General features: G+C 37.6%; 1 protein-coding gene across 1 annotated transcript; it reads left to right on the top strand.

Annotated features, from left to right (window-relative positions):
• Positions 1-2,793: 2,793 nt before the first annotated feature.
• LOC141439201 (MICOS complex subunit Mic10-like) lies at positions 2,794-9,347 on the top strand. The gene is made up of 3 exons (XM_074103383.1): positions 2,794-2,876; positions 4,881-5,049; positions 9,139-9,347. The coding sequence occupies exons 1-3, from the start codon at positions 2,804-2,806 to the stop codon at positions 9,149-9,151; spliced, it is 255 nt and encodes an 84-aa protein (XP_073959484.1). The 5' UTR covers positions 2,794-2,803; the 3' UTR covers positions 9,152-9,347.
• The last annotated feature ends 3,076 nt before the right edge of the window (positions 9,348-12,423 follow it).

Here is a 12,423-nt window from a genome sequence, read left to right as displayed (position 1 = left end):
ATTTTAATAAACATCGCCCTCTTGGTAAATGAAACACTTAATCAAAAGGTTAACTTACGTTTTAATTTAACGCCTATTGCCGACTAAGATATTTGGCATCTCCTGTATTTGCAACAAACCATAGCAACAAACGTTTAGCGAAAAAAAAACAAAGATAAAATGATAGAAAAATGAAGCCCGGGTTTGAACTCACGACCTCATTTGAGAGATCATTCATTATGTCAAACCACTAGGTTAGCACCTCTGAGTTTTTCGAAATTTATGTGCACAATTACATTTCAATTTTCCACGATCGTGATGAAACCAGTACAGTCAAGGGCAAAAATATCGACACGGCCAAAGTTACAAAAATATGTATACACGACTTTATGCACTGAACATTAAGACCGTGTATACATATTTTCGCAACTTTGGCCGTGTCGATATCTTTGCCCTTGGCTGTACCTATTTCAATTTGATGTGTTTCATTCAAGTTCCTAATCCGCATTGTGAAAGGAGGCCAGTGCCCAGCAGTGGGAAGTATATTGGCCGGGATGCTGATGATATGTTTATATTACATGCCAACTTCATAACCCCGACTTCCACTAAGACCTTCAGCCAAACCAATGCACGTCCAATTAAGACCGAATCGTACTTAATCGATGCAGTCTAAGCCGGTAATAGACAAAGAGCTTACCTACAAGCTGGCTAATCAGGGAAATAGGGCTGCCTACCAGTAATCCTATCTGCATGTCTTATCAAAGCTGTTTCTCGGTAACGAAGCGATATTGACAACCCTGGAGTCGACGTCCACGGTTGCCATTTGTCAAATAGTGACGGTTTAAACGCTACACGGAGACGGCTATTATTTTGTTGCTATCAGAGTTTTGAAAACGAACTAAAAGAATTTCTTTGTTCACCCGCGACCTTATGATAGCTATAGCTATAAGTATATATAAACTTATAAGTTTATGCAAAATATGCGCGTTCACGCAGCTCCTCCACCACCACACTGTAAGAACACACACAAATCACACAAACCACTGTGCTGTGGAAGGCAAGAGGAAAACCACGACACTATTTTAACAAAAAAGTCGCCATGTTCATTACTGATTCTCAACCGACGGAAACGACCCGACCACTCTGTCAAGAGAGAGTGTAGCGACTTGGAAAAAATATACGTACGAAATAAATACCACGCGCCTGATGTGAGTTGTGAAGCAAGCGAGACGCGGGTTTTGAAGATAAGTTTGCGTCGCAGGCGCAAGTACAGTCAAAGGAACTGAATCGCGTACCAGCAGGGCTACTACGAAAATCGAAACTCGAAGTTCGTTTCGTGCGGTCCCTCTGACACTTATATTTAATACGAGAGCGAGAGGGACGGTACGATACGAACTTCGAGTTTCGTAGTAGCCTTGCTGGGTGGAACCTTCGTCCTACTTACGTATTGTTGACATCCGACTTGTCTTGACTAGACTTGACTTAATTTATTGAATCAGGCGTTACTTTGCGGAGGTCCATATCAATGAATTAAAAGAATTTCCTTGCTCACCCGCGACCTTACGATAGCTAAGCTTATGCAAAATATGCGTGTTCATGCAGTTCCTCCACCTCCACACTGTAAGAACACACACAAATCACACAAACCCATCTATCACCACCACCACACTACACTGACGCGTTTCGAACTCAACCAGAGCTCATCTTCAGAGTGACACAACCGTACACCATGCTACCAGTTGTAAGACTAACGAACCACAACCACCGTTTTAATTTGTCACTGTAACTCCCCAAGTACCCACATATGTTTTATAAAACAAAACAAAACTACCCACAAATTTTTAATTATTTTTTTAACCTTCCTTCAAAACTACCTTGATTTTATTTATTTACTGTCAAGGCATGTTTTATTAACTACCATTGCTGAAATTAGATCCAAGCCGTAGCAAGGAGATGAAACTAAATTTACCTGCTCATTAATAATAGACCCCATACTGTGTATCTAATTATCTCCATGCATTCTAAAATATCGAGACGAAACCCCTTGCCACAATAATGTACACTTCATACGAATCTGAGTCCGATAAAGATTTAGTTCCAACAAATGTTTGGCAAAATTATATGTATACAAGCTCACTTGTAATGACTGCAGTAAAGTATATGTTGGTCATACAGGTCGCAGTTTAATACTAGATTAAAAGAGCATGTGTCGGCATATAGGATGAGCATCCTGATAAGTTGAACTTTGACCGTAGTACCCTCCCACGCGAGGCTGATAATAATGATGACATCCATTTAATTATTATAAATGTGAAAGTGTGTTTGTGTGTTTGTCCGTCTTTCACGCCGTAACGGAGCGATGGATCGACGTGGTTTTTGGCATAGAGATAGTTTATGGGCCCGAGAGTGACAAAGGCTACTTTTTATTCCGGAAAAATGCACAGTTCCCGAGGGAACAGCGCGCGATAACGATAACCGAATACCACGCGGGACGAGCCGCGCGGGCAAAAGCTAGTATATACAGCAAAGAAATAAAATTACAGTCAAAAAGTGCAAAAAAGTTGCTGCGTACTTGACTATTCTCTACGGTCGAAAAATATGACTTCATAAGTAATAAAAACTCCTTACATTTTCATGTCAAATTATTTAAAACTAAAATCAGCAACCGTCAACGTCAATCACGTTAAACGCTCAAAAAAACATATATTCCGTTTTGTGGTTTTGTTATTTTATTTGTTTTGTTTTTTAGTTGATTCAAGCATTATGTTGTTTTAAAATGTATTTAGTCGTGACCGGCGTGTTTTTGACATAGTCTAGAAAAGAAATGACTAAACCTGACAAAAGAAGTTTCGAGGAGAGATACGAGTCTTGTTTTTTGGATTTGGGTGTAAAAACTGGTGAGTAAATAGACATGAATATTACTCAAAGGAAAATAAGAATCATTTTAGTTTCGTCGGCAAAACAAAAATTTAAAATACACTTGCGTTTTTATCTGTATACCTAATACCAGAAGTATTTTGTTATTACTAGATATAGCCCGTAATTTTGTGTGTGAGGAATTCGTTTATTGCTATCCTGCGGGAATAAAAATATCAATTGTTTGATGTGTTATCCAAGTTATAAACCGTTTGTGCCTTAAAAGTCGTTTAGTCTTTTGCAGGAAAGTTAATATGCAAATATCATAGATATCATCGATGCAGCTATTCGATGTGTATTACTTTAATTTTTAATTTAATAAAGATCAGCGTCGCGTTTGAAGCACTGGCCCAAATTATTATTAGTTTTAAAAAGAAACTATTATTACAATAGAACACAAATCAGAGGTAAATTAAAGATTTCATCGACTTCTGTTTGTTAAATATAATCGATTGTTTGTTCAAATTCAGGCCAGCATTGCTGAGTTTTCGTTTTTTTTTTCTAAGTTTTGTGATACAAGAATATATTATTATAGGTACAACGTTGGAAATTGGTGGTGCGGATTGGAACTTCACACATACCATAGAAATGCTTCGCAGGTTTGTGCAGGTTCCCTCACGATGTTTTCCTTTACCGTAAAGCGTTTTGCTAAGTTTAATTTTTAAATATAGAGGTATAAAACAACAAGTATAAATACAGTAGAGCTCTGTGTGTTTTCAAATTTGTATATTCCAATCCTGTCAACATTTCAGAATGAAAAGTACTGAACCTGCGTTCTTCTCGCGATCCAACTGTCTATGTACAAGATTTCTTCCTAGTTTGTTCAATTACTTTTGCTGTGATTAAAAATTCACGCATTGATAATAGCAATTTATAATTTAGTATTTATCAATTAAAATTTGGAGCATTACATTGTTATAATGATAATAGTGGAGATTTCTTGATAATTATGATAATGATTATGGTCGTGGCGGTGATGATAATAAAAACCGGCCAAGAGCATGTCGGACACGCACGAAATAGGGTTCCGTGGCCATTACGAAAACATTAACACACACATTTTATCACTTTGGAAGTGTCTCTCGCGCAAACTATTCAGTTTAGAAAAAAATGATATTAAAAACCTCAATATCATTTTGAAGACCTATCCATAGATACCCCACACTTATGGGTTTGATGAAAAAAAAATTTAAGTTTCTGTTCTAAGTATGGGGAATCCCCAAAATTTATTGTTTTTTTCTATTTTTGTGTGAAAATCTTAATGCGGCTCTTAGAATACATCTACTTACCAAGTTTCAACAGTATAGTTCTTATAGTTTCGGAAAAAGTGGCTGTGACATACGGACGGACAGACGGACAGACAGACATGACGAATCCACAAGGGTTCCGTTTTTTGCCATTTGGCTACGGAACCCTAAAAAAGACGTGTAAAAGAATTGAGAAATAATTGCGATTTAAGAATTGCAGCCCACTTACCAAATAAATGACTTTTTTTTTATTCGACTGGGTGGCAAACGAGAAAGTTGGTCTCCTGATGGTAAGAGATCACCACCGCCCATAAACATCTGCAACACCAGGGGTATTGCAGATGCGTTGCCAACCTAGTGGCCTAAGATGGCATACCTCAAGTGCCAATAATTTCACCGGCTGTCTTACTCTCCACGCCGAAATACAACAGTGCAAATGCTGCTTCACGGCAGGATTAGCGAGCAAGATGGTGGTAGCAATACGGGCGGACCTTGCACAAGGTCCTCTTCTTCTTCTCTTCTTTGTCGTGTCGCTCTTGGCATAGCGGTCGTGGTCACATTGAGGCGTGCGCGTCGGTGGTAGAGGCAGACACAGCTCTCCGTACGATCTCCCGCCATACCCTTCTGTTGGCAGACTGTCTGGCACAGTCAGATACGCCGTTTCCTACAGCCAACCACTTGAATTTGAATTTGAAAATAATTTGATGATGATGATGATAATGATGATGATAATTCCAGTTGCCGGACTCGTAATCGGCAGTATGATGGGCAGCTTTTTCCTGCGCAGTGCGAGGAGATGGCCCATGTACATAGGAGGGGGAGCGGGGCTCGGTATGGCGTACACCAACTGCGAGAACAGCCTGAACAATTACCTGCAGTCCATGGATCCCAAAGTTTGTACTATCAAGTAAGTGTCGGTGGTTAGGCTGCACATCGCTGAGTTAAAGAAGTAACAAAAGAAAGATCAGATGCCACCTTTATTATAATGAATGATACATGATAGATATTGAACAGTAACAGAGCAAAGACGTTTAGAATTTTAAATCAATGTCCTATCCTATCCTACTCTCTTTGTGCGAAGTCCCGGGTTCCAACCTCTGTTTTACCGGAAAAGTATAATTTATTGAATAATGCGTTACTTTCCAATTACTGTAGTACACTCGCAACCTTACTATAGCTACTGTACGTCTATGGAATAAATGTGTGTTCGTGTACACACAAACATCAGACAAACGCAACTACCACCACCACACTACACTGACGCGTTTTGAACTCAACCAGAGTTCATCATCAGAGCCATGCAACCGTTTTCACCATGATAATTACATATTTGGACGTAGCTGTCGTAAGGTCGCGGGTGAGCAGAGTAATTGTTTATATAGTCCCGTGGTAATTTGTCGAGCTCATTTTGTAAGTTCTATGACGTAATACAGGTTCAATTTATTAAATCATGCGTTACTTTGCGCTGCTCCATTTCGGGTTTTAGTTCATTGATACAGTTTATTTAAAGTTCCGAAACTCATTAAAAAATTAAAGGTTGTCACAGCTAACGTCATTTTAGTTGCTTTATAAATCCAAAAAAAAACCGGCCAAGAGCGTGTCGGACACGCCCAAAGGGTTCCGTAGCCATTACGAAAAATGTAAGTAATATTTTTCTAAGGATTTCGTATTTTATACGGAATCTTCCAAGTTAAGGTATATTTCATACCTACCTTAGGCTGCTATTTAAGAGTAAAACTACTAATAATTCTCAAGCAAACTTAGCCGTTATAGTTTTCCTTGAAAGTTTATATACTACTTATCCTGAATTTTTTAAATATTTTCCACCCACTGTACATTTTAGAGGGGTGGGGGGGGACGCTCGATTTTAATGAAAATTTGCAAATATTTCGCAAAAAAAATGAATCGAAAAATCGTCTTAACTCCTAATGGTTTTAAAAGACCTATCCAAGGATACCCCACACTATAGGGTTGGATGAGAAAAAAAAATCACCCTCACTTTACGTCTATGGTATTTTTTTTTAGTTTTTTATTGTACCATTTTGTCGGCATAGTTTACATATATATCCGTGCAAAATTACAGCTTTCGAGCATTGATAGTCCCTGAGCAAAGCCGCGGACGGACGGACAGACAGACAGACATGGCGAAACTATAAGTTTTCCGTTTTTGCCATTTTGGCTCCGGAACCCTAACAATACGAGTAGTAGAGCAATACTTTCTTAAAGCCCGTAAACAAAGACCTTCGTCTTTTACTGGTCTATTACGTATGAAAAGCAATTCCACTGAAAGAAATTAGCGACAGTCTGGCGACAATCGATTCAGACAAAGACGACAGGAACTAATTTTGTGCCATAAAATGCTAAGAGACGAAATTTCGTGCTTTTATAATATAGTAGCCACATTGTAAGTTTTGTGAGGGCTGTAAATAATCCTTAGTGGTGTCGATGGAAGGTTTTTGGGTGCAAATGAGATGGAATTATAAGTTGGGCAAGTAACACAATTTTTGAAACTTATTGCGGTAGGGTTGTGAGTTATTCGTTAATTTTTAGTACCTACTCATAATTATAAATACAAATAATATGAAATAGAAATTTTATTTAATAGTTTGCAGTAATGTAGACATGACTCAAATTTAATCAATTGATTAATTTCTTACCTGCGGTTTAATTTCGATTCCTAACACAAAGATTTTTTATAACGTAGATTTTGTATATAAAGAAAACAAACAATATATTTTTTAATTACTTTTATTTTACCAAGGTAACTTTTTTGAAAGCTTGTGTGATTTTTTTACCTCCAGAAATTCAAATGTGGTTTCAATTAATTTATTCTTAAATTACAAAACACAGTTAGTTGAAACTTTTGTAACCACAATTTTGCAATAACAAATTCAAATTCAAACACATTTTTACTAACACGCATGACAGACTGAACAGTGAAAACAAATACCGGTTTTTTCCCTCGTGACATGGTATTTGCCTTCTGTAGTGCCAACCCTGTCACCTATTTCCAAATTTCGCTACGGTCAAACGGTGAAGACGTTATTCTTGCTGCTCCCTCACCGCAGGGGACTTCCCATTAAGCTTTGTACTCAGAAAGGTCACTTACTGTTGCTCCTATACAATCTTACCCATTTGCCCTTTGTATGGACACCGCCCTTACTTTATTATTCTAAATCGTTCAGTTTGCAAACGTACCGCCTTCATACCAATCGCCACCCACCGTGCTTTCTTACAAATTCGCTTTACCGTTCAATTTTTAAATTCAGTTTGCATGTTTTAACACGCCGACTTTTTACAACTGCATGATTAAATTTGTCCGGCGGCAAATCGTCGCTTGTTTTTTTTTGAAACGTTTCAATCGTATAATGAGTCATACTGGCCACTTTGAAGTTCCGTTCTATGGATTTAAAAAAAAACTAAGGGTGTCAATTACATTCGTTTTGAAAATTGTCGTTGGTCGGTGCTTTTGTTCTCGCTTTTAGGGTAGTATTAAGCCAACTGGAGGTGTCTAGTTTCTGTTAATAAACTGTCACTTTAAGAAGCATTTTTAAAGAGGCGGTGCGGAAGCCGAATCCATCAATTTTTAACCGACGAAAAAAAGGGAGGAGGTTCTCAAGTCGACGCGTATTTTTTTTTATGTATGACCACGCATAACTTTTTACAGAGTAGTCCGATTTTGATGATTCTTTTTTTATTGGAAAGCGTATACCTTGAACTTGGTATTATATACATTTTGAAAAAAGTATAAAATAAAAACCTTGAAAAAAAAATTGAACCGCTGAAAAAACTGAAAAGAAAAAAATAATACCTACATTTTTTGTTTGACCTTAATCTAGGTACCAGTTTGAAGTCGGTGCCTCAGCACGAGCCAGGAGGAGTGATAGAAGCCCATCAGGTAGACGACTATAGGTCCACTCCTCCTGGCTCGCGCTGAGGCACCGACTTCAAACTGGTACCTCGATTAAGGTCAAACAAAAAAGGTATTATTTTTTGCTTTTCAGTTTTTTCGGCGGTTAAATTTTTTTGTTAAAACGTTTTATAGTTAATATCCACTCGACGTGTTCTCAAATAAAATATAAAACTTTAATCTAGCCCAGAAAATCAAATCAAATTTTCGTGTCACGACCTGGAAAACAAATTCAATGGTGTGTGTAAAGTTTGCGATCCGTGCTGAGCTCGTCTGGGAACTACGGCCCAAGTTCTCTCAATTCGAGAGGACGCCTGTGCCATACAGTGGGACGTGCGTAGGCTGGGATAATGATGACGATGACCGCGTCGCTATGCACACACATATCGAAACTGTCACAAGCAAAAATCACCGCCTGGTACATTTTGTGCAGAGGGGCCCGAGTGACGTCTCCAGTTAGTTTAATGGTCTAAGCTTATAGGTACAGGATGTATGTTTTCGATGGACATTCGGACAAAGCCGCGGGCAACAATTGGTTATTTGCGAGTATTTCAAAGGTTTCTTTGCTGGTGATTGGACCTGTTTGTTTGTCACAGGGGAGTACAAAATGTGTGTTATTAATTGCTTTGAATATCCGAATAAAATATACAGTCATTTTTTTATCATCATCATCATCATATCAACTTATGAGTCAATCAACTTCAGTGTAGGTGGTTGCCATTGTAACGTCTCCTGGTTCACGGCTCATCTCGTGCAAGTAGTAGAGATATACATTGCAAAAACTTTTCTAAGCACGTGTATCACTGCTGTCTCCTGGGTTACGGGGCAGAATAACAGCAATAAAAAGTTGATTGACCCATATTACGTCCTGCTGCTAAGCACAGGCCTTATCTTAGAATGAGAGGGCTTGGGCAGTAGTTCCCACGTGGGCTCAGTGCGGATTGGGAACCTCACAAACTATGGAATTGCTTAGCAGGTTCGTGCAGATTTCCTCACACGATGTTTTCCTTCACCACAACTCTGACGGTAAGCTAGTAATAAGAAAAGTTTTTTTTTCTTAATGAGATTGTGTCTTTTTTGTTACAGGAAGCAGCCATGATGCAGTCTGTGGGTTCCGTCGCCGTCCTATTTCGAAGCGTGACTTTTTAAAAAGAACTTATTTGCATTTATTTACAAATATGGAATTTCTAAATTGAACGTACTGTATAATGGAAATAAGTGATAACCTTTTTACGAAGTCACTGTCTATTGTAAAAATTGTAATTTTATGAAATTAATAAAACTTTTGTCGATTTATTAGTATAAAACAATACGTTTTATTTGTTAGGATGGTCTAATTCTCGTTACCACCAGAGAGGTGCGAGGAATGTGTTCGTAATGAACCAATAGAAACGCTTCATTTACCTATACTCGCTCAGCACATCTCTGGTGGAAACAACTCGGTGGATCAAGGCTAGGTAAATGAAGCAGGTTTGCAGGTGGTAGGACCTTGTGCAAGGTCGGCCCGGATTGCTACCACCATCTTGCTCGCTACTCCTGCCGTGAAGCAGCAGTGCTTGCACTGTTGTGTTTCGGCGTGGAGAGTAAGACAGCCAGTGAAATGGGCGGTGGTGATCTCTTACCATCAGGAGACCCACTTGCTCGTTTTCCATCCAGTCGAATAAAAAAAAAGAAAGACTAATTAATTTCGCCCCCGCCTGTGAGGTTGGAGGCCCTTATCCCAGACCCGTGTGCCTTTATAGGAAAGACGGTACAGTATGCCCTTCATGGTGATCATATCTGCTACTGGGAGGTCGTTGACCGTTGCATCAGCCGTTCCGCAGCAGCTAGCAGGAATGTATAGAGTGAGTCACCGCCGCAGGTGACTCAGCGGTACTACAGGTGCAGTGGAGTCGATACTGACCGTTACAATAGTTTTTTTTTTTTTTATTTATTATTTATGATACAATGAAAATTTACTGCGTTACAGTTCATATTACTTAATGCGCTGTTAAAAATATAAAAATTGACACATATAAAATTAACAAAGGAAAACGGGAGTGTAACGCCTAACGTTGTTTGTCCTAATGTAATGTTTGTCATAATGATCGATTGCCCTAACACGTGAAACTGGACATAGTTTGGAACAGCTATTATTGTTATTTAAATATTATGCGTAAGTTAATTATAATGGGTTAGGATAGGTTTATTGTGTAAATTTTCAGTTGATGGTTTCAGTATAAGTAACGATTAGGACAATCGACAATAGAACAAACATTACCTATATTAAGAGGACCAACAATCATTCAGCGATACGATATAGACCCTGGAAAACATATTTATGTGTAGGTAAATGTAGAGTCAAAATGTATAGACCTTTCAACTTTAAGGGGCTGTTTCACCACCCATTGATTAATTTTAACTGACGGATAAATGTGATGCCGTCTCCGTCTATTCGAACAAAAGAAACAGAGACGGCATAACATTTATCCGTCAGATAAATTTAACCAATCGAATAAATCTAGTTTTTTATATAGTTATAGAGTAACCTCTTTATCTTTCAAAATTGCTACTTCGTTAAATTACTGTAATATGTAATAGATTTTTATTTTAAACAGTCGACCAATCTAGGATCACAAAACGCTTCGCAGAACCATAAATAAATATATTTTAAAAAAAGTTACAAATAGTCGACTCCACGCTTTTAAAAAAAAAGTGAGAACTGAATCGTTAAAAGTTGCAGTTCGTGACATAAAATAGGTCAAAGAACGTCCGGCGAATAAAATAAAATAATGCTCAAACACTTCACTTTATAGTCCATTGTAACACGGATTTAAATTAACTTTTATGAGACTCTTTTATGTTTTAATATAATTAGATGTGTTTGTAGTATACATTATGGACAACACAAGTGATCCACTAAAGCTTATACTTCGTTTTTTTACTATTAGAAAGAAGAAAAGCGATCTTGACGTGTGTTTTTATTGAAAAACACTTTTGATAAAAAAGTCGCAGCAAATATGGAACAATGTTAAGCAAGAATATGATCTCATTGCCCTAGGTATTACTTGTCCTATTATCTATTCATTCTGTGATACCACATAAGTTCTAAGTTTATGTTATTTCTAGAAAAATGTATAAGTAGTTTATTTAGATACCTTACAATATAAAGTTAATTTATAAGTGTTCCTTAAACCTCTTCCTTAAAATTACATGAGGTTAAAATAGCATAATATGTTATGTATAAATTAATTAATGTTATTAATTTTTAAATTGCCGCGCCCCAACAGGGCACCATTTTTTATAATTTTTTGTAAAAGGTGTTGCAATAAATAAATACTGAAGGAAAGAAGAACATATGATCATTTACATGCTTTTGGTATCATAAGTAATAGTTACTGTTTTTTTTAAACGTTTTTCAATAAAAAGACTTTAGATTGTTTACTCTTTTTCTAATGCAAAAAACCGAAGTATAACTACTGCAAAATAAATACTCTTCCAAAATGTAGGTATCTCCAGTAATATAAGTCGGGGTTTTATAATACGAGTAAAACCACCGTATCTATTAGATTGCCCGCAAATTGCAAAATTAAATGATGATTTCACTCCTTAAGCCCACTTTAGGGCAAATTTTTCATTGCAAATATATATCAATAACGCGTCTGCTGCGTTGCAGTATCAAAATAGTGTCAATAGTATATATAGTACAGTCGGATGGGACAGGCCTTTGTCCAATAGTGGACGTCCTGCGGCTAAGATGATGATGATGATGATGATATAGTACAGTCAAGGACTTCATGAGCCACCATGAAACCTTTCCAAAGGAAAAGTCATTACATCATTAGTTAATTAATGTGATGCCACTATAACCTTTACTGTGAAATGGTTAGTCGTAGGTGATGGCAGGGCGCCCACTAGGTCTAGTGCATCCTCTATCGCATGTACAACGGGGAGTGCTCCGAGGAGTTGTTCGGGTTGATCCCTGCCGCATCCTTTCGCCACCGACCTACGCGACAACACTTCCATCCTCACCATTTAGATGGTTGGCGGTCCTCTACTATGCGTTTTTCCAGAAATTTTCTGCTTTTCCTTGGGTAAAAGCTAGTGTTGAATAAACATTGGTTCCAACGTAGCATTACTCCGTTAAACCATGGGCGTGTCGAAACATCAACTAACTCAGTATTACAAAGTTTTAAGTAAAATTTTCAATACGTTCAAAAGTAATCATTATACAAAAGGCAAAAGGCTCAGGTTAGATTTGAATCAAGATTTAACAGGAATATAGTAGATACTGAAGCAATAAAAAGCCCCACGCCATTCTCATATTAACATCGTTTTTTGATTAAAAGCGGAACGCATTAAGTAGATAATAGATAACTGATGGTATTCCGG

The sequence above is a fragment of the Choristoneura fumiferana genome, chromosome 20 (assembly GCF_025370935.1).
Source record: "Choristoneura fumiferana chromosome 20, NRCan_CFum_1, whole genome shotgun sequence".
Classification (NCBI taxonomy): domain Eukaryota; kingdom Metazoa; phylum Arthropoda; class Insecta; order Lepidoptera; family Tortricidae; genus Choristoneura; species Choristoneura fumiferana.
This window is presented reverse-complemented; position numbering and strand designations above follow the sequence as displayed.